General features: G+C 36.2%; 1 protein-coding gene across 1 annotated transcript in view; it reads right to left on the reverse strand.

Annotated features, from left to right (window-relative positions):
- PCLO (piccolo presynaptic cytomatrix protein) overlaps positions 1-24,023 on the reverse strand; it is a gene marked incomplete at both ends in the record, with an annotated part of 318,827 nt that overhangs the window by 60,742 nt on the left and 234,062 nt on the right. The window contains 7 exons of the mRNA XM_079538014.1: positions 273-366; positions 2,574-2,600; positions 4,287-4,417; positions 6,181-6,231; positions 10,616-10,827; positions 12,717-12,784; positions 13,409-13,517. Of these exons, the coding sequence (XP_079394140.1) occupies positions 273-366; positions 2,574-2,600; positions 4,287-4,417; positions 6,181-6,231; positions 10,616-10,827; positions 12,717-12,784; positions 13,409-13,517 (692 nt within the window). The remainder of the gene's footprint in view (positions 1-272; positions 367-2,573; positions 2,601-4,286; positions 4,418-6,180; positions 6,232-10,615; positions 10,828-12,716; positions 12,785-13,408; positions 13,518-24,023) is intronic.

The following is a 24,023-nucleotide window of genomic DNA, read 5'->3' on the forward strand; positions in this document are numbered from 1 at the left end:
CCATTATCATTTTCAGAATAAATCCGTACTTTTGACATGCTTGTGAGTGTAATGCACACAAAAGATCATTTTTCTGAATAAAAAGAAAAGAAAAAAATATTGATAGTATGAACTTTACCAGCAGTAAGGAAATAGTTCCAAATTTCACTCAAATTTTTAAGATTTCACATGGCTTCATGGAACTGTCAGGAATGCTGCTTCCTTCGTAGTAAGCACTGCAGCCACACAAATAAAACAGCAAATCACAGTGAATATTGCTATCAGTCACGCACCTGCTCCGTGGAGATGTTTTTATAAATGACTGTCTGATTCCACTCAGGATTCAAGCTTTTCTGCACGTACTTCGTTCTCCGTTTGTACTCAGCACTGAATTTGAACAAAGGAAGGAAACATTACATTAAGGATCTTTTGCTTCTTTCAGTTCTAATACGAAACAAAACCAATCCGCATTCACACACACGCAAAAAGAACTCTCAGACAAAGAAAAGAATGTCTTCCCGTGTTTCTCTAAGAACTCAGGGTTGCAAGAGGACAATGACAGCCTATGGCTTTTTTCACTACACCTAGCATTTTTTTCGTGACATGGCCTTTTAAAATATCTTCTAACTCTTCAGTGATGTCTCTCTGCCTATAACTATTTCAATGTAAAGCATCAGTCAGCAAATGCACATATGCTTTGTTCTCTCGTTATAGATGTTTTACTCTGATTAGAAATGACAGTGATAATGCATTGATTTTTTTTCCAAGACCATCCTCTTATTAGCACTTTAAAGTAGCAGGAATCCATTATATTTATAGGTTATAGCCTCTAATTACAGGATTCCTATTTCACTAGAACATTTAATGAAGGCCATGGGGTATATGATATCCTGTTAATGATAGAAACACTAATTTCTTATTGATCCTGTAGTCTGCGTTTGCCTATAATCATCCTGGAAACAAACATAAAAGTACATCAACCTCATGACTGTTTTTATCAATAGCCAGGAATTAAAAAAAAAAATGCCTGCATAATCTGTTTCTAAAAAAGAGTTAATAGTGCTTTCTATTGTACTTTACATTTCCTGAGGATGCAGAAAGGAATACACAAACCTCTAATAGAATATGGATTTATCTAGTGCTGTGAGCTTTGATGTCTCATCTGCTTCCATTCCAGTTTTAATTTAATATAAATTGTAATGGAGATCTCAAAAGAGCTGGGTAGGAGAACATGAAAAGCTTTTAACATTTTGAAAACCCAAAAAGATATAAGGCAATGAACTTACTTTTGCCACTCTGCAAGTTAATTTCTCATTGACTTCTGTTCAAACCTCCCATACTGTAAGGTCATACATCTGTTACTAGAACAAATGTGTCCAGGGCTATTTTCCAGTGGTAAAGCCAAGCAGAACACAATGACCTGTACCTGTTCTATTAAACTCATATGGTATCCTTACACTCACATTTGGTAGTGTACTTTTCTCCTGATTTTCCCAATTCTGACTTGTGATTGAACTATGTTTTGGTTCACATTGTGGTATAGCCTGAGTTAATGAACTAGATTCCTTTCAAGTAAGATTAATTCAGAAGAAGCACATCAGAGACTCATTTAAATTGGCCTGCCATTAATATGTACTGTGCAGGGTACCAGATTGGTGTGGGTCTGAATTAATTATGCAAAACATGTACATGTTTCATTGACATATATATATCTATGTCAATGATCTATCTATCTATCTATCTATCTATCTATCTATCTATCTATCTATCTATCTATAAATGTTGGTTTTTGAGCACCAGCAGTTTTACTCTACAAACTCAATACTACTCTGCAGTCATTCCCTCTAATTCTGGAATGTGTGGTGGCCTTATTCTCCAAAAAGGGAAGTATTTATTAAATATGTTCACTAAAAAGACATCTGTTGACTTGTTGGGCCAGCTTTCTACTTTTAAAGAAATGCAGAATGAAGGCTGAATTACTATTACGTATTTAGCCTTTGTTGATACTAGTGTACCTTGAGAACTGAATTTCACTTCATATTTCCAAATCTGGGAAAAATTAGTAGGCCCAATTACTAAAAATTCAAATACACTGAATAGCCATTTATGTTCTCAAATAGCATTGATCTAGTTGATTATCTAGAGTGATATTTAGTATTAATGTATACACACTGTGGAAGGTGTACAGAGAAAAACATTCCATCTCACTTTCAAACAATGTTGTTCCTCTTGTCAGTATGATGCCACTCCACCACTCAAAATCTTGAGACAAGTTCACTGTTGTTTTACAACTTTCAGTGAGTGAAAATGTATTTTTAGATATCTGTGATTAAACTAAATCCTTCCAGACTTCAAAGCAAATTTTATTCGTCCTCAAAGTTTGGGCCTAACATATTACTATATCAAGGAATATTAATTACTTGTTTTCAGTTTCTGCTGACCTGGAAATGAAATTCACTAGAGAATGAATAAATAGAAGCAATCATGAATTGTAAAAACTCAAGAGAAATCTATTTTTCCGTGCACAGGCACATCAAAACATCATGCTTGCATGTAAAAGTTAAAGAAGAAAATTGAAAGACAGTACACTCTACCTTGCATTTTGGACAACCATGACTTGTCTGCATATCCAGCATTAAACAGTTAGGAACACAGAGGAAGCAATGTGAGAGAAAACAGTGAGAGAGAAAAGATGAAAGAAAACGTAAATGAGGGGTAATTTCTAGTATCAGAATCAAAGGAAACAGGCGTTATGAGGAGTAAGCAGATGTGTAAGGATTTAACTTCTGATAAAATATATTTAGTAGCAGTTTACATTTCTTTTTTCTTATGCAAGTTTTGCACTTTTGAGAGGCTCTTCATTTGCATTATTCCCTAAAGTCCTGAAATACATGCAAAACAGAAACTAGAAAATATTGCCATATTTTACAGTAACAAACCCAAATAAAATTCAAACTCTTCATAACTTAGCCCGAAGTTTGAACCTAATGCTTGGATCTGAACTAGAATTCTACAGGCTGAACATCTCTGTAGTTCAAAGCCTAACTTCTACAACAGCGTGAATATGCAAAATTCCCAGTAAAATTTATTGGACAAGTATTTGGCAAGATTCTTAGGTGCATTAAAATGCTCTCAAAATTTAGGACCTGTTCCTATTTTATCCAGCAACAGTTTTAGTCCCAGTGCCACTGAACAATACTGAATGCTGTACAGATTGAATCAGCAGCATACACGTATTTCTTTAGCTGAACCATTTGTATGCTTTTAGCTGTGCTTCTCTATATGTCAAATGTGAACTGTGACCTGAATACGCACTTTCCTTTTACTTTCAATAGATTAAGAATGCATAATTTTAGTTAAATGGCCTCAGACTAAGAGTGTTTTGGGATGAGTGTGACTACACAAATTGAAATGTCTTCAGGAATTCATCTTTGCAAAATAAAATTTGATCCTTAAGATATATCTGTAGTGCCATTTAAGTCAGCAGGATTATTATTGCTGTGTATATGACATTCTGCAAATTTACAGCACAAAAAAGAATTATAATATTGCTGATACAGAAAAACATCTTTTAAAAAAACATTAATGAGCTATTTATAATAACAGGCAAAGTTTTAAAAAGCAATGCTCTGTGAAAAAAAATAAAATTGGTTAAATATAAGATTTGTATAGTCATTTAATACAAGATTACCAGAATTTATAAAACTGTATCTTAACTCTTAATAAATGAAGAAATAAAATCACATGTGATTAGAAAGCTCTTTATCTATTATTTATCACTTTTAATATCATACTGCAGTCTTAAACCAGTATCAGCTACTGTGATTGTATATGTTTGCAAATCTGCTCCAAATTCACAGTGTTTTGAGCAAAAGCAACAATCCAATTTTAACCTTAACATGCAGGTTTTTTTTGTATAACAGAATCAAAGGCCAATTTATTATTCCCAAATCCATACACTTCACTACATCTTAGAGATTTCTAATGAGAACTTTGAAATCTGTATATTTATTACCCTTCAGCAGACTGTTCTTTCAATATAAATTCTGCATTGTACTACATTTTTTAAATGGAAAGATGGAAAAAGTGGATGAAATCTACAAAAATTACCAAAAAGTGTCTGAAGTCATTAGCAACGTATTGCACATCCTCCTGGAAGTAGCATCTGGCTTCTCATTAAATATCCACGTTTTTTCCTGGTGTTGTACCTTCACTTTCTATAAGCTCTCAATTTTGTTTACTAGTGATAAGAAACAAACTTAAATTTAAAGAAAGAATGTTCAGGCTTAAATTCATCCTGCACTTACCCTCTCCCTGGAAGAAGATAAACTTTAACAAAGGGATCAGAATAGCCATTATTGTCTCTGGGAGCAAGGTTTCTTGCCTGAAGAATATGGATGATAAGGTTGCCAAGGTGTTTGTCGTAATTGATTTGAAGCTAGAGAACACATTTAAACACAGCAAGATTAGTTTTAATTTATCTTCCTAAATTATTCAAATTCTCAAAAAATCCTTCGCATTAGGTGAGTTTTAGACCTTTTGCTTTCCCCATTTTGGATGATTCTGTCTCACTCTACTGACTAGAATGAGATGCTGGATGATTACTTAGAATTTTGAAAGAAATGTTTTTTTAACACTGTCAGTATTTTTTTTTTTTATTTATTTTTTTTTTTAAACCACACAGATATCGATCTATTCCAATCAGGAAAAAGCACATAAAATTTGAACGCTTGATATTCTACTGAGAAATAGCCAGTTCATTCAGTAAAAATTTACAGAAATTCTGACTTCCAGAGCCCAAGTAGAAGGAGGAATTTACAGAATTATAAAATAGAATCATAGAACCATCTAGGTTCAAAAAGACCTTCAAGATCACTAAATCCAACCATCAGCTTGACCTACCAAATCCCATCATGCTCCTTAGTGCTGCAAGAAGGCTCCAGGAAGATATCATTGTGGCCTTCCAGTACTTGAAGGGAGCATATAAATAGGAAGGGGAGTGGATGTTTATGAGGGTGGATACTGATAGGACAAGGAGGAATGGTTTTAAACTAAGACAGGGGAGGTTTAGATTAGATAATAGGAGGAAGTTTTTTCACACAGAGGTTGGTGACACAGTGGAACAGGTTGCCCAAGGAGGTTGTAGATGCCCCATCCCTGGAGGCATTCAAGGCCAGGCTGGATGTAGTTCTGGGCAGCCTGCTCTAGAGGCTGGCAACCTCACACACAGCATGGAGGTTGAAACAAGATGATCCTTGTGGTCCTTTTCAACCCAGACCATTCTATGATTCTATGATAATTTACTACCTTAGTGTTATGCTACAGTATTATGGAAATAATTAATACTATGAAAAGACCATATCTACAAAAAGGCAGGGATGAATAAAGGAAACAAAAAACAAAAATCTATAGAAAATAAGTTCTGCTGCTCCCAGTTCCACTGTTTTAAAAAACTGAAGTCATTTTACATAAGAGATAATCACACACTTGGTATTGCAGGAAATAAATGCATTGCTCTATGATAACGTCTTTACAGTCTTCACTGGAAGTAAAGTCCAGTGGGACTTCAGTTGAGTTCCAGTGGAGTCTGGAATTTCTGAACTGAACCACAGCAACTGCCTGAAGGTTAAAGTTTAGATTGTTACATTTTCAGCACTTTCAGGAACTGGAACATTTTTTGTACTTTTATTTGTATTTCCCAAGCAAACTTCAGAGAAAAAAACAAAAAACAAAAAACAAAAAACAAACAAACAAAAAAAAAAAACAGAAAAAAACAACAGAAAAAAAACCCAACCTAACAATACTTTATACCTTATATTATTTTATTTGGTGACATTTCAATGGGTTGAATAGCATGAAGCTGTGTCAGGAGGGGGATAAGCTGGAGATTAAGAAAAGGATCTTAACCAAGGCAGTGGCTGGGCACTGCAACAGAGTCCCAATGGCAGTGTCATAGCCCAAAGTTGCCAGAGTTCAGAATACATTTGGACAGTGTCCTCAGACGTAGGGTTTGAATTTTGGGTGGTACCGTGTGAAGTCAGCAGTTGAATTTTGTGGTGCCTTCCAACTGAATGTATTCTAAGATTCTCTGATTCTACAAATGAGAAATCACTTAATGAAGATGATTTTTAATGTATTTATTCACCAGAGAAAAGTACTCAATTTAAACAATAATTTACACTTAAAGAATTACATATTTACCTGAATTTCTCCAGTGATTGGATGAGAAGCAGATTTTGTAGCTTCAGTTGGCTGCCGGATTAAAATACATAAACAAATAAAGAGGCATGTAATTATATGTATACATATTTGCCTATTGGAAATGAAAGCTTCTCAATATCAACCTTTTAACAGCTGTTGTCTATGCTGCGATTTCAACACATATTTTTCAACACCATACCATTGTATCTAATCAGTATGCTCAATATTGTCAGTTACAGTATTGCAACAGAACTTACAAAGTCTAGCCCTGACATTTTGATCAGGCTTTGTGTATGTACAGAATTTGACAAATTGAACACCAGAGTCTTTACAGTCTAGACAGGTCACAGAGAAAGCCTTGGGGAGTTTAACAAAACTGAATGTCAAAAGTAGGTAGGTTGTGGTTTTTGCTATGAGACATAGTAAATGTGTGATATTCAGTGTGACCACAGCAACTAAATACAGAGGAGGGTATTATTAACCTCATGCAATGCTATCAGGCTTGGGCCAGAGTGGCTAGAAAGTGGAGGAAAAGGATCTGGGGGTGTTGGTTGACACTCAGCTAAACATAAGCCAGCAATGTGCTCTGGTGGCCAAAGGCATCCTGGCTTGTATCAGAAGTTGTGTGGCCAGCAGGACCAGGGACATGATTGTCCCCCTGTACTCAGTTTTGGTGAGGCCACAACTCAAGTGCTGTGTTCCGTTTTGAATCTCTCATTACAAAGAAGACACAGAGTCACTGAAGCATGTACAGAGATGGTCAACAAAGCTATGAGGGATCTGGAAGCACAAGCCTTATGAGGAGAGTCTGAGGAAACTGGGATTTTTCAGTCTGGAAGTGAGATGGTTCAGGGGAAACCTAATTGATCTTCATAACTACCTGAAAGGAAATTGTGGTAAGGTGGGGTTGGGCTCTTCTCCCCCATAATTAGTGATAGGACTAGAAAGAATGGCCTGAAGTTGCTTTGGAGGAGGTTCAGGTTGTTTATTAGGAATAGCCTTCTCCAACAGAGTGGTAAGGCACAAGAATGGGCTGCCCAAGATGGTGGAAGTCACCTGAAACTATTGGTGAGACTCCAGAAGAAAGAGTTATGTCCTCTGGAAGAATGGACAAGCTACCTGGGGAGATGACAGGGAAGTTGCTAAGGTCTGCAGGGAGAAAGTTAGGACTGCAAAAGTCCAACATGAACTCAGATTGGCCACTGCAGTAAAAGAGAATAAGAAATCTTTTTATAAATATATCGATGGTAAGAGAAGAACCAAGGAGAATTTCCATCCTTTACTTGATACAGCAGGGAATATGACCTCTAAGGAGAAGGAGAAGGCTGAAGTCCTCAACGTCTTCTTTACATCTGCTTTTAACAGGAAGATCAATTATCCTCAGGGCACTTTATGCCCTAATCTAGAAGTCTGGGATGCTAAGCAGAATACACCCTCATCATCTTGGGTGAGATCACATGTCATGTGAGTGGCGTTCAGAGGATCTGGCCCAGCCAGGCGGGTTCATGAAAGGCAGATCATGCTTGACCAACCTCATCTTCTACAACTGGGTGACCAGACTGGTAGACAAGGGAAAGGCTGTTGATGTAGTCTACCTAGACTTCAACAAAGTCTTTCACACGGTCTCTCACTGTACCCTCTGACTAGAGGGCCATGCCCAACAGGTAGTGTTTAATGGAGTTAAGTCCAGCTGGTGACTCACTACAAGTGGTGTTCCCCAGGGGTCAGTACTGGGGCCCATCATGTTCAATATCTTTACTGATGACCTAGATGAGAGGATTGAGTGTACCCTCAGTAAGTTTTCAGATGACACCAAATTGGAATGTAGTGTCGATCTGCCTGAGGGTAGGGATGCCCTTCAGAGGGATCTGGATAAGCTGGATCGCTGGGCTGAAGTGAATGGGATGAGGTTCAACAAGGCCAAGTGCCAGGTCCTGCTCTTTGGCCACAATAACCCCATGCAGCACTACAGGCTTGGGGATGAGCGGCTGGATGAGTGTGAAGCAGAGAAGGACCTGGGGGTGTTGGTTGATGCTTGGCTGAACATGAGCCGACAGTGTGCCCAGGTGGCCAAGAGGGCCAACGGCATCCTGGCCTGCATTAGAAACAGTGTGGTCAGCAGGAGAAGGGAGGTGATCATCCCCCTGTACTCAGCACTGAATCAGTCTGGCACATTTTTCAATTAGTGCCATTAGAATGTCTTTCAGTTTCTGAGAAATGGAAAACCTATCTGCCTCTTTTGCAAATCCCTAAATCCCCCAAATCCTTACAGATTTTCTTACGGTGTTGTAATAAAATAAAGCATTAAATGTGCGAAGCTCTACGTTACAGAATACCAAATAGACTCCTACATCATTTTAGGAGTCCATACTCTATATAGAATCTTTAACAAAAGATTTTACTTGCTGAATAATAATAATAATAATATGTAGAACAAGTAAGATATAGGCAGTTTGAATATTTAATATGTCTTGAAACTTTGGCAAAAGGAAAGAATCGGTGCTGCTGCCTTCCTGGAAATGCTTTCTGAGAGTTGTTCTGGAAAAGATGAGCTGTAGCATTTGCTTCTAAGAGAGCTCAACATTACTATAAAAATGGCCTACAATCAATGAACAGAAACTACACAAGGAAACAAGTTATGGTGATTAGGAATGCAATGCCTATCAACATGGTTTTCAGAAATGAACAAAGACAGTTTCAAGCATTTACCTGATTAGTTTTAACTTTTACATCTTCTGCAAAAAGGTATTAATTTTAATGGTTTTTGTTTATCTTCATAACATGCAGCTGAATTTTCATAAAATATTATTAAATCCTCTGTGCAGAACGAAATGAAATTTATGCCCCTAACTTCAGATGTTCAACTACACTACCAAAGCTGGGAGCAATCTCTTCATGTGGACAGGGACAGGGATCTCTCCAGAATACACTGTACATCAATGATTTATATACCTTCATACACTATTCAGTGAATTAGGAGTATGACTCATCAGCCAAGGGAAAGGGTTTTCATTGTCAATAGTGACATCTGAACTAACAGCTCTGCATTTTCCTTTACTTCAATGGCAGGAATCATCTAGTCCCATTACTGCTAATTTAAATTGCTTTTCTCACTGGTAAATATAAAACACAAGGCAAACTAGTTCACACAAAGATGTTTACAACGTGAACCTGATGATTATGTAATTTTGACAGATCCCTGAAGTTTTGTACGCGAAATCTTGGCATGTACATTATAGACAAGAATTATATTCATAAGAAGTCTATGGAAATTTTGAACAGTCAGAATTACCATCTGATGCAAACTAATAAACTAATAAATAAGCTAATAAATAAGCTAATAAATAAATATATAAATAAATATATAAATAAATATATTTATTATTTGGTTATATTGCTGGATGAAAGAGATTTCTGTTTTTCCCTCACATGATAGCAATGTGAGCTATCTGAAATGAGACAACCCCAGTTGCTATTTTTCATTTGTATGGCACCTAAAACATTTGTAGTTCAAATCAAAGTTACAGCTTCAGCAACACAAAGTACAAATACAGCAATAATTCAGTAGAAACCCCTAGGGATGGGGTTCTTGTAAAATCTTGACAGTCATGAGAAAGAATAAAAGTGCAGAGAAGTACATATCAAGAAAGTGTGTTCTGCATTGAGAGGCTTTGCTTCAAACAGTAAGTCAGCGAGAAGCTGAGTATCCAGGAGAGCAACCTGCTTTAGCTATCTTTCAAATTGCTTAAGCAAACGCAATCTTCATAGGATTGATTTTTACTTCAGGTGTCGACTGTTTGACAAAAAACAACAAAAAAGGAAAACATGATAGATGACTTTATGGTCAAATTTCTCATTTTGACTGTGAAAAAGGGCTACCCACCCTGATAGATGCCCACCCTGCCCTCTCCAGATGTGCAGGAGGGTGCACGAGGAGAAAAAAAGCCCAGCTGGTGTGGCAAAGAAAATGTGAAATTATGTTTAACAAGTTCACAGTAATTAGCTAGTGACAAAACACATGTTGGCAGTGACTTCATTTTTCACTTTCTGTGTTTTTCAGAGAAATGCTTACTATTGCCTTGGTTATTCATAACTTATGAAACTTCAACCATAACTTAGTGGGAAAGTGTGGCCTTAGTAATACCATAGGAGACAGTTAAGAAAAATAAACAGAGAACAAAAAGAGCAATTTTTTTGTTTTAAAATCATAACATTACATTTAAAGAAACTATTTTCATAGAGTGACCGGTCTTGAATGACCTTGGACAAATCACTTAATTTCCCTTTTTTTTGTCTCTAGATTCTGTATCTTAAAAGTCTTAACTGTCATTGCAAATGGATTCATCAATACGCACTGTGTCCTCTTGCTATAAGATAAATAGGCCTTTCTGTTACGAAAATGTTATTGCTGATGCATGACTGGCAAGTTTCTCACCTTGCTGCTATGTCGCTTTTTGCTGACTGAGGGAGAACCAGGTTGGCCGGGGCTGGGAACAGCACTGGAAGCGGCAGAAGTGGTTCCGGAATGGACATGTGATGACTTTTCTACTCCTGAGGAGGCAATCAGAGGTGCCTGCTGTAGGGAAACCTTTTGGAGCTCTGCAGCCAGCTGCTTGGGATCGACCCCTGGGGACTTCGCTTTATCTACTGTATGAAAATAAGAAAGCTTTGTGTTCATAATTGTTAGCATATTCAAGTCTATCTTGCCATGGCACAGTGGCTGCTTGTATGCTTTGAGGATACAAAAAGCAATTTATATAAAAGAGGCATCTCTCTAAAACATTGACATACAAATTCCAATCCTTCTACTCAAGACTGTCAAGCAGTGCTACCTATCTTGCAAGCTAACTGAGAAAGTTGTTGTCTATCTGAGGAAAAGTATGATCATTCTGGATCATACTTGAGCAAATTACACTGCTAAAGTATGTAAAGTCTGTAAAGCCTGGCCTCACTGTTGAGACCTTGACCAGTTTCACCATGTAACTGAACTTTGCTGCAACAAGCTTTAACCGCAACTTTTTTTTTTTTTTAATCAATTGGCCATTCAGTAACTCTGAATTCTGCTTCTGAGATCATTTATACAAAGATTAAAGAGAAAAGCATCTTAAAACTTCAGGATTGCAAATTAATCAAAGCAGAACAAAATGAAAGCAAATGAAGACGAAAAGCCAATCTTCTCTTATGTCAAAACCCTTCATGAAATGCCTGTGGAAGGAGAGTAATTGTCCTCCCCCACCCTGGCAGAGAGGGCAGAATTTACTCTGAAAATGAAGTTGTGTAAATTCTATCTATGCTTTAAAGCACTTGGAGTTAAAATGATAAAAGGCTTGGACTGATTTCTAGGTTCTCCAAAGCATGAATGGCTTAAGGTCTTTACTATTGTCTCTGACCTTGTTCAGCTAAGGTTTAGACAACTCAAATTGTTTCTGTGGTTTTTTTTGTATCAAGGTAACATAGGCTTCAAGGCTTGTTATATCTACGTTGGAATAGTTCCAGTTTTCTAAGCACCTTGTCTTAGCATGTCTGGGTGCACAAATAATTGTCTAATGACCAGGTGGCTATGACTTTAATTCCTCTTAGTTACATTTCACTTTGCATTATTGTATGCTGTGAGGCCTATTAATAATTTTGAGATGCAGCGGGGCAACAGTAATTACTCTGTGTAGAAAGAACTATTTCTGCTACTTACAGGAGTACAGGCCTGGGGTGAGTGCAGCCAGTTTTGGGCACAAGATGACAGCTGAGGCCCCAGGGCTACCAGTAACTCACTGGTACTGGCACTAATACAAACTCGGGAGCCAGGCAAAATCAATTTGGGGAACGATGAAAGAAGCAAAGAACAAGTTTCTACTACAGATAAAATGTACAGTATCCAGGCAAGCCATATGTGATGCAGAGCTGCTGACCAGCAGTGGAAAAGCAGAGCACAAAACATGCTAGAAAAATATTAAAAAGCCCTGAGCAGATCCTTAAAGGAAGAGATAGGAATCAGTAACATCATCCATCTCCTGGCAAGGAGGGCTCAGACTCCTTCCAGCAGATTCTTCTGTACACTGTTGACTTTCTGTAATGCCCCTGAAGACAAAGCACTGCTGCAGGGACCAGAAAAGCAAGAGAAGAGGGACCACTGTGACACAGAGAAAGGGGTAACAAGCAGGTTGTCTTCACTCTGCAACAAATGTTAGCTATAGTTTTGTTACTCAAGTTTCCTTTGTGGTAATTAGATGGTGTAGACTATGTCAGTGTGTATTGAACTAAGTCATTAATAAAGGTGGTTTACTTAGTTTGGTTAAACTGTTAAAAAAAATCAGAACTGATCTGAAATAATAGTTGTTTGCTGTATATACTGTTCCAACTTTCAATTACTCCAAAAATGCTTGGCTTTGTATACAAGGTGTGGTCTGTCCTCTTTCTGTCCTCGGCAAGATTTTGGATGTAACACATGTGCTTACAAAGCTAATATCTTAGCTTACGTTAAATACAGATTTCATCTGCTATCCAATGCTCAAATTTTGAAGCAACGTCTTATCGCTCACCTGCCTTTACTGGCTCATGTAATTCCAGGTGCTGGGGATTCTCGGAATCCGAGAGCATGTTCAGGTCCCTAAAGAAAGCAATGAGAAGCCTGAGACAAAAGAAAATCTTTCCTGGCACCCTCCTCATTGTATTAAGTAGATAAATGAATAGTGGTACATGACAGAAAGCAGCTCCCAAGAATGGCCCCTTCTTTGCTGATTCAAATTTGCAGTGCTGTTAAGGAGCTAAGAAAAGGTTCTTTTAAGGTGAAATCTTTAATGGATTGAACACAATTGTATACATTCTTTATGATGTTTAAATGACTTTCATCTAAATTACACATTTCAGCGAAAATCATGTTATTGCTAAATTACCTTTTTTTGTTTGTTTGTTTTGTTTTTTTTCTAATGGACAGTAAATTCAGTGGATTGTATGAGTATCAATGAGAGGAGACTGTGGCCTGAAAGTGGGGATATCCTTGTTTGTAAATTACCACGTCAATTTATAATCCATTCTGACTTAACAGAACAAAGAACAAGCCCGCAATCACAATGAATTCTTGTGTTAGTTATTACACTGATGCTTCATGCTAACAAAGGTTCCACCTTAACAACTGTAAATAAAATAAAATTAAAAAAAAAAAAAAAAAAAAAAAAAAAGCCATGAAAAGCCAAAGGAAAAAATGGAAACAGAAAGATGGGGAAAAACTCACAGTCTTACACATATTTCTGCTTCCCCACACTGTTGAATAATAATATTCTGCACTTCTTCATAGGTTTTTCCAGTCAGGGAGATGCCATTCCATTCCAGAACCTGCATACCTAAGATGGCAAAACAGCATGAGGTAAAGTGCTCAGATTTTCACTAAGGCATCACAAAGATTGCTTAGACAAGAAGATTTGATGTGACATTGAGTGACAGTTGTTTAAGGGGCACAACACATTAGCAAAGCCTTTTCACTTCACACAGATGAGATTGTTGAATATTATTGTCCCATCAGCTATTACTTACCTGTTTAAGTATGTCAGAAGATGAACTCCCTTCTAATTTAAACTATACATGCACTCTTTGCAGTCTAGGTTGCATGATATTGAAAAAAATTTGCAATAACAAAATCATGCAATCCTACCAACATGGCAAGAAGCCATACCATTTTAGATGAGATATTTCCTGGCCAGTCTTGGTAGACAGCTCATTATTTCTTGGTCTTGGTAGATAGCTCATTAACTAATGGGAAATAGCTGTTGAGAATCTGAGCCTCAAAATGGATCTGAATTTGTAAATATGTTTTGATAATTCAAATTAATTTTCTCTAGTTTGTCCCTTAAAAAAAGTACAGTTAGATGAGGCTTAGTGAGCTTACTGGTTTTCAATGAAAACATCAATTCTTCCATATAAGTTCTTATGAAGAAAGGATCAAAACAGCTGACTACAGCTAGTTCTGGAAGATAGGAAAAGAGCTAAAAAGATAAGCTGAAATAACTGAATACTTAAGTGTTCCGTGACTGAGCCAGGAGACTCGGTATGGAGCAAGCAAGCACTATAAGGAAGTTTAACAGTATTTGAGGAGTCAACCACTCTATAAATCATGATATGTATTCTGATGAGAGATCTTTTGGTTACAGTAAAATTCTTAAAAAAACAAACCACAGGTTAGTATCTGGTAGTTAAAGACTCAAGTTTTGAGAGCTGCATTTGTATTTTGAATAGCTAGTCATAAGGATGGTTCCAAAAGGACTAAATTCTCATAATGCATATAAAAATCCAACCCTCAGACTCCAGAGGTAAAAAATGCTTAATGGGACAAGATATTGAATTCTTTATATTCCATTAAAAGCAATATGTTACAAAACAGTTGAAAACCACATCATCCACACAGCAAGGAAAACCACAAACACTTAGTTTGCTACCACTTACACAGATAAAATCAAGTCTTCAGCTGGATTATATTTTTATTTCAAAATCCTGTGCTGTTGCATATAATAAATGGGAAAAATAATGAAGTGAAATGTGGAAATAAACTCATAAGAAATCCTATTGTTAAAGTAATGAGAATTGTTTATGGAATAAAGCAGATGAAATTTTTGGGCAATGAACATGAGAAATAAAAACTATAACATCATCTTATAGCTTTTTATGTAAGATTCCATGATTTAGAATTTGAAATACCAGAGCTGCTTCTAATTTTTCTCAGTAGGAAATTAGCATCTTGTTCTCAGCAGTCAGTTTACGGAAATACAAACTGCTGAATGACTAAAAAGTAATATTTGGAAGGCTGGTTACTGCAAAAATAGATTTGTATTTTTTAATATTTATCCCCTTTCATTTACCAGCCATCATTCAAAAGCATGATCTTGCATTTTCTTGTTATAGCAGATCTGATATTAAGATCAGTTCCTCTGGAATGAAGCAACAGCATTTATGAATATATTCAGTTTCTCCAGTTTTCTGCTATACAAATATAACAGCATGGTCTGTCTTTAGACTTCAAGAAAGAAAAGATCTGAAGTTACTTTTATTTTTTTGTCTATGTGTGTGTAGCATTGGATGTTGAGTACAACAGTATGAACTTCTCAAATAAAGCAAATCACCTCTTCCATGTGTTGCTGGCCATGAGAAAGAAAGAAACTTGTTTTAGAATTTTGAGTGAGTAACATTTTTTTTCTAAAATAAATTTGCTGACAAAATGCATTCAGCCACTATCCTAGGTTTTATTCATTCTGTTTGCATAGCTTCTGAATAAAATCTAAGTGTCCATAAGGCTATCATCAACAAGTTGCTTTAATTCAACAGACCAGCAGGAAGAAGCAGAGCACTGCTGTAGTGCTGGGACTAGGAAATCTCTCATTTTCACTGGTGAGAGTTTCATTGTGGAGTGCAATGGCACCACAGTGACACACTTGGTCAGAAAGGCTAAGCACATATGAACAATTAAGCAAACAGAAAGGAAATTGAATTTCAACAGCCCCAGTTCACACAGAGATCCATTTAACACTGTCAGCATAGGGGTAAATTGCTTTTACTGGTTGCCTCGAGGATTCACCAATGTTAAAATCAAAGCAATTGAAACATGACTTAATTGTTCTGACTGGGAGCCCTGGACCCTAGGAAAAATGTTTGTAGGCAAAAAGCTGATTTCTTTATTCTTAAGGAGCAATTGCTAAGTACCTTTTGCAGGTAGAAGTAACACTGCAAAGAAAACTTTTAAGGATGATGTGAATCTAATAACAGAAAAAGGAAAAAAAAGTATTTAATAGTCAGTGGAGACTCGTAATAAAGTTTTCACGTAAAGACCAATCACATCCTGTAATTGGTCTTTGGTAGTCACTTCACATTTCTGAAACTTTGTATGCTCAAATCACCTGTGCTTAGGAGAAAAAAATAAACAGGGAAATAAGAAAATGCACATTGCTCCATGGCAACTCTACTGACTGATAGTAATTGTCCTAATAATCAAATTCTTATTTTATTGCATCATTCTTTCTTTTGTAATTGCAACAGCTACATCCTGCATAGAGTGAACTACAACTTATTTTTAGCAATATCAGCACCCACAGATCAGCCTTTTACACAAAGAATTCTGCCCTGTTCCACTACACATGATTACATACTATTTACTCAATCCTGTTGGCATCTACTTTGTGGTTAGAATTTGAATCTGGAATCAGAACACATTTATTATTTTCCATTGATTACAAAGTAATTACAGCAGAGAGGGGAATTCATACACACATAAATTCCATGGAGACAGCCATGTTTAGCTGGATTAATATGATCCAACCCCTTCAAAAAGTCATTACAGTCATACTGAACTGAAAGTGGCAAACAAACCATTTATATGCCTGTTGTGTTCATAAATTCTTTTAAATGCATCTGTTACTGGCCACAGTTGGAATAAGATCAAAATCTTAACACATCTCTGCTCTGACACGAATAGAATAGAGTTGTTCAGTTAGAAGGGACCTTCAAAGATCATCTGTTCTAATTGCCTGACCTCTTAAAGGTGAAATAAAAATTAAAGCATATTAGTGAGGGCACTGTCCAAGTATCTCTTGAACGCTGACACTGAACACCTCACAAGGAAGCTTGTTGCAGTATTTGACCACCCTCCCAGCAAAGAAATAAGGAAAGAAAAGAAGTATAGCCATATGACCATATTTTTAGTACCCCATAAATGTCTCAACACACCCTGCACTCATTCTAGTTGCTACCCTCAGTGGCTAAGTTACAAGTTTTCTCCCCAAGGGATGGTCAGTGCTTGTACTGTGGTAGTAAGGAAAGGACCTACATTTCATCAAAACCCTCACAGGAAGGAGAAGGTAGAATTCTGATGTATTGCATTATACTACCACACTTTACAATAATGTAATTGCTTTACGCTGTTCAAGTTTTTCAGGCAGTTTTAGCAACCAGTAAAGTTTTAACTTTTAAAATTTTTGCACAGCCATGTACAGCCCAATTACTTGTTAACTTATAACAAAAACTGAAAATTCCGCAGAACTGATTTCCTTCTTCTGACAGTTTCACTAGTTATTTGACAGCTTGTAAAATGGAAGATAAGTATTGGTGAAATTTGAAATCTGTAACAGCGGGGTGGCAGGGATTATTCAGAACAATCTTTGATCAGCCTGGGAAGGAAGGTGCTTGAAATAATTATGTGTAGTCCCTGTGAAGCATTCAGCATGCTTTGCTAATCCTGGAAACATCTGAAACTTTGGGGAAGAGAAAAAACCTTGGTAGCCTGCTTTAAGAATGGTGAAAAAGATGAGTACTAGATCAAACCTAGCACCAGACTTGAGCTTACAACAAATAGATAAACTCAAAGTAGCCTGAATAAATCTGTCTCCAACTATGAGGAATTGGCACTCTGAAATTTGCTGGACTGGTCATGTACTTGAAAATGGGAATCTTCTGATAATTTTTATTGCCTGTGCTAAACATCTGAGCTAATTGCTGGCTACTTAGATTTGTAATCATCACATGTGGAGCAGATGTCAGAAACAATGCTTGCGTAATAGACTTATGTTGGTTTTCCTTGCTGTCAAGTCTCCTGCAGTGTTTTACAGCTGCTAAGCATGCAAACATGCAAAATGCAACTCATCACTGATGTTTATCTGCCAGTGTAAAAGTATACACTATTTAATCTTAAAGGTTTGAATATGTAAGTAATTGAAATACAGTTTTCCCAGAGATATGGAATCTCCATCCTTAGAGCTGGTCAAACCCCAGCTGGACTCAGCCCTGAGCAGCCTGCTTTCACTGACCATGTTTGGAGCAGGGTGCTTTGAAACAATCTTCAGGTGTGCCTTTTGGTCTCAAAAAGTTTGATACTCTGTGTAAAATAGTTAAATTTTGCTTTACGGACTGTTCAAATGCTTTCTCCATATTTACTGTAACTTTATGTATCAAAGAAAGCAGAAATGGCCATTTCCAGGGGTATTACTTCGAATCTGCACTACGATGTTCTTGAACAGATTAGAGTGCAGGTCCATGAATTAAGTGATTTGTTCTAATTGAGGAACAATGAGTAGTTCATTTCTTTGATTTCCCATATATGAGTGGGTGCCTACTCAAGATCTTTTTCATGAAGAGAGGAAATACTGAGTGACAATGAAAAAGTCTACAATATTAAACAATCAGAAATTAGTTCCATTATTGAAAACTGTGTTGCTTTACATTCAATTCTAGAAGTTGTATATAATTGACTCCTGATCACGGATCACAGTATTTAGAAGAAACTTAAACAAAGTACCTTGGCATAGGTACTTTGCTGTAGTTCCTTTAGATAGATTCTTCATTTCAAAATAAAGAGAAAATTGTAGCCAGGCCGTTCTTAGTTACGATAAAGAAAAGATATCCAAGATGTAGAACTGAAATAAAATAGTAAGAACTATGGTCTTTTCATAGTATTTCCTACTACTTGATTTGCTCTTCCATGCTGATACAGAACTTTTTGACAACGGAATTGTTTCTTTCTTAAAGATCAGATGACATCATGTTTATGTCACCTTTCATGTGCAGTTACTTTGGAAATAAAATAACTCGGGGACTGAAAAGGATCCTCATGCTGTGAACTGGCAAACATATTAACATAGAAATATTTCATGAGGAGATGTCTTTAGTGTGTATGTTGTGGGTTAACCTGGCAGCAGCTCAACACCATGGCTGTTTGTTCAAACCCCCTGTGTGGAATGAAGGAGATAATTGGAAACAAAATAGAAGTTGTGGGTTGTGTTAAAAACTATGTATTAAGATGCAGAGGAAAATGGAAAAGTTAACAATATGGTTATCATTGCATATTATATATATATATATAGTAGCAACACAATTACTCATCACATGCTGACCAATGCACAGCAACAGTATGACAGCCTAGCTGGACCACAAGGTCTCACCCATGCCAACCAAAGCTCTACAGCTCTTGAGCAGTGGCTGTCCCCAGCCAACTCTCCACAGTTTTATGGCCTTCCGCAATAAAATAAAGGAGGAAAGATTTAGATTAGATGTCAGGGGAAAAATTTTTCTGAGAGAGTGGTGAGGTGCTGGAACAAGTTGCCCAGAAAGGTTGTAGATGCCTCGTCCCTGGGAGTGTTCAAGGCCAGGACTGATGGGGGTTAGAACTCTGCCTGCATCAGGAGGGTTGGAACTTGGTGATCCTTGAGGTCCCTTCCAATCCAAGACATTCTATGATTCTGTGATTCTATGGCACGAAATAACCCTTGAGGACTATTCCAACAGAGATGTTGTTCAAGGATTGGGGCCATTAATGCTCCCTTCCGTGGACCTACATGCTGGCTTTCTTTCAGCCTGCACTAGTTCTATGAACCATTAGCATTACTCCTGATTTGCACTAATGCAAAGCACTGATTCAAGTGTCCTTTCATAAAATAAGATTATTAGATACTGGCTGTAAAACAGCTTTAGACTAAGTTTTCCTTTGTACTTGAGTATGCTAAGAGTGACACAAAGTTCAGAATGTGTGCAGAAATGACAGCTTCCCTCAAATGACTGTAAAAGGAGTGATTCAGAGCTCCTTCTACTATTCTACAAAATTTATAATATTGGATTTTATATTCAGAAGAATTTTCAGAAGAACCATGAGCTGCATGAAAATACTAGGTAAATTACTACTTTTTCTCTGAAGTGAATTTCAGCAAAGTTGTTAGAATTGAGAACATAAACGGTTGATTTATCCATAGAAACAATACAGCAAAGGTTCAAATACCTTATGTGAGTTCTTCAGAATATGTCATCTGAGACAGAGAAGAGCTACTTCTACCTTCCCTCTCTGCAACTGGTGAGTTCTTAGCTTTGCATTAAGATTGTAAGCATCACCGAACATTGTTATTTTCAATTAGTCTGCAGAACTCTTCAGTTATCAATTATTAGATACCAGGATTTCAGACACAGCATTCTGGAGAGGATTTTGTCAGCCTGACAAGCCAGAAACTGACCATATGGTATGGGTTACTGAAAAAAGGGTGAGACAGAAGAAAATAGAAATATCAAAGATGTTTAAGTTAATTGGATAATAACACAAAAAAGGAACTTTTTAGAAAAAAAAATGACCTTGATTTGGAAAGCTCATAGTACCTGTTCCCACATCTATCTCCACCATATTCATGTAATTTATTTTTTTATATCTGCTTCCTCCATAGTGATCAAAGGCAGAAATATTTGTTACTTCATCCAGACATTACAAGGATATATGGGTATTAATATATTTTAAAAGCCTGTACTCTGCTTAAGTCCTCTCAATAAATGCATTTTTCAGTCCACTGCCTGGGTGATGAAGCTCTTCTCTTTATCTGAATATGTGAATATGGATGCATACATAACATTCAAATCACAAATAAATAAAAATAATAATAAAAAAGAATGCCACCTCCACTAAAAAAAAAAACCACTACCAACAAAAAACACAAACAGAATAGGTCTTGGTATTAGAGTTTCTGACTAACTGGTAGACAAAATATATATCCCGGTTTCTATCCATTTGCTGATATTTTTCACATTTTCTTCCCTCTTTATTTCTTTCTTTAAGAAATGAGTTGGCAGTGTGATTAGATTTTAAGTTGAAAGAAATCTAAAAATTTAAGTTGAAAGAAATCTAAAAATCATCAAAGATTTTATTTCTCTGAATATATTTGTTCCAAATAGAGAAATACTATACTGAGCCACTGAACACCTCTTGAATTTTATTCCCACCTGTAACGCAACGAATGCTATTATGAAGATATGATATTCTTAGTCACTTTTTCTATGCTATTATATTGCAGGGTCTTCTATTTGTTATACTCAAAGTGCTCCAGAAGTGTTGCCAGGAGTTAGTAATTACCTCTAAAAAATCAGATAATACAATGTGCAAAAGCTAACTTTTGTATAAGATTCAAAATTGCTCTCCTACTGTAATTTAAGATCTAGACATTAGGGTAGATCCTCTGGTCTTGGTTACACTATAGTTACACACACAGATTGCTGGGATTTATTTTCTGCTTCTTCATAGTTTGCAGGGTTTATTCTTATGCAGAACAAATACATCAGTTTGATTTCTGTTATTATCATTGGTCTGTCTAATTCCCACAGTGGAAAAGAAAATTGGGCTCTCTTAGGCTAGCTGTTTCTATCATAACATAAAACATATCATAACATAAAATGTGAATGTTAGTGTCTATTTATTTCATAGAAGAGTTAAAATTCAGAGACATTACTTTGAATTACCAGAAAGTTCTTTAAAAGTTAAATGTGCACTGAGAACAAGGAAAAACAGTACCAACCACAGTCTGACATTCAACAGTAAATTATTTCATGGCCTATTTTGTCCATTTAGTTTTCTTTTATTTCTAAAACTTTCTGATGTTTAAAAATAGGTTGATGAAAGTCAATGTGTTAATGTATTTCCCTGTGCTGCATGAGTCACCCCAAATTATTTTTTTTGTAGACACTTTAGCTTCCTCTTCCATTTGTCATTCATATCAATGCTGAATAATTTCCATTATTAAAATAATTATTATATAGACAACAGTTGGAATTATTAAGGATGGATGCACTTTTCATCAAATTGAGATGATAGTAATGGACCTACCTATCCTCATAGCCGCTATTCTACTACTATCAAATAGCACTGACAAAAGTACAGTCAGAGCAAATCAACTATGCATTTGAGGGTCTGCTTAGCATCTACAGGCAGCTAAACAATACACCACAAATCAGTACAGCTAAAGTTATTAACCCAATACTAAGAACCTCTCTGATTCATAGTCTGCTTTCAGACATATATCATTAGCACACACTATTGCAGATCACCAGCCAGTCTGAACTATGCTAATGCAGAAAGTGATGATCTGGATATATTTATATGACCTGAATTGAAGATTTGAGGAAGTTAAATGAAGATTAGAGTTACTGCTTATGAAAATAACTATGATAATAAATATAGATGATAAATCAATAGCACTTTCACACTGCTTACCTTCAAACTTAACATACTACAGTAAAGTTACACAAAGATGACCACATATATGATGCTCAATAAAATGCTCTGGTGCACTGTAATTACCAGCCTGTTTCAGAAAAAAAAATGTTTTTCAAATCATATTGTTCACAGAACAAATTGTATATACTGCACCTGCAATAATGTCTTATGTGAAAATTATAACAACTTTGCCAGAGAGATGAGCTTCCTGTAGGGGACTTTAACTTAAAATCTTAAACATTTCATTATCAGATTGTGTTCACAAAGCAAAATCCTCTTTTAAAAGCACTATATTATGACTTTGTCTTTTTTTTTTTTTTTGGAAGTAATAATGTCATAATATACATACAGTAGAATCTAAAATGTGTTGAATCCAACATCACCTGGATATCAGTACAAAAAATGATACTGCAGTATTTTCTCTTTACAGCCTCCACTATGAATAGTAAGTACATTTTTAAGTGATTTTTTTCCATACCAGTATAACATTATTTTTACATATGAAATTTATGAATTTTAGCTAGTATATCCTTATCTGCACTCTGTGTTTATCAGGATTGGTGTATTCAGAACTCTCTTTATTTATTCGTTTTGTTCTTTCCCTTTTATGTCTCGAGGAAAAAATTGTTCTCATTTACAAAAATGCAGTTCTCATAGTTCAGCTTCTCTAGATTGCAACTGAGAATATAATTTTCTCCAGTGATATCTGATTCTGAAGTTTTCTTTTGAAGAGATGAGAGGGAAATGTGATGAGATGCAAGCATACAATGGTTGCAGAAGTTACAATGTATGTCTGAAAAGTCACTCTCTTCATTTTCTAGTCCCCTTAGGATATAAATTACTACAGCAAACAAGAAAATATATATATATATATAAAACACTGTCCTATTGTCATAACAATTAGAAGCCAAGCACAACAGTTTATGTTAAAAGAAAGCCAACATAACTTACTGGTTTTAAAATTTCTTTTGTGCTTTCAAATAAATAAATACAAGCTGTAACACTCCATCTTCTACAGAAGAGGAGTGAATTTACATCTCATGCAGGGGGAGGCCCTTTGGCTGCTGCTAAGATACAGTCTGATCTTCCCTTTAGCAAATTTAGCAACGTGGATCCAAGACTGACCCAGACTCCTGTCCCAGTAGCACCTACCTAAATATATGCCAGTGGAATATTTATACATGACTCCCTGTCCTGCCCACAGTCTTTTATCCATTGTATCTTCAACCAAAATATTTCCCAATAAAGAAAGAACACAGGACAGACTGGACTCAGATCAGCTGTCTTTGCTGGATCAAAGAAGATAAATAGTATTTTGCAGCATCTCAAGTGCCACTGAAGTTTCTAGAAAAACTAAGTCGGCAGTGACACTTAATCCAGATTAAAGTCTCATAATGCATAGCTATGTAATAGATACCTTAAGAATTAGAAATATGAATGGGAATTTATACATGAAGGACTCCCAGAATGAACGGTGAAGAAAGGAAAAGGAGGTTCATGGCACATTGTTTTGCCATCAAGATCCCAACACATTTTCCTGTAGCTTCACAGAACCTTGCTTGGGATAAAGAAAGCAACCTAAAATGGGCAAGGTACAACTTGCTATAGCAAAGGACTGATTAAAACCAAGTGCAACCTGAAGCCACAAAGAGAAAGAAGCAAAAAGACAAAGAACAGGTCTGAAACCATAAGACCTCAAGGTAAATTCAAAAAAAAAAAAAAAAAAAAAAAAAAAAAAAAAAAAAAAAAGAAGTGAATAATCCAGTAAAGTTGTTCAAAGACTTAAAGGTATGGAGGGGGGATGAATATTATCATAATATCTATGAACTTCTACAAGTGTGCAAAAGGCATA

The sequence above is a fragment of the Tetrao urogallus genome (assembly GCF_951394365.1).
Source record: "Tetrao urogallus genome assembly, chromosome: 1".
NCBI lineage: Eukaryota > Metazoa > Chordata > Aves > Galliformes > Phasianidae > Tetrao > Tetrao urogallus.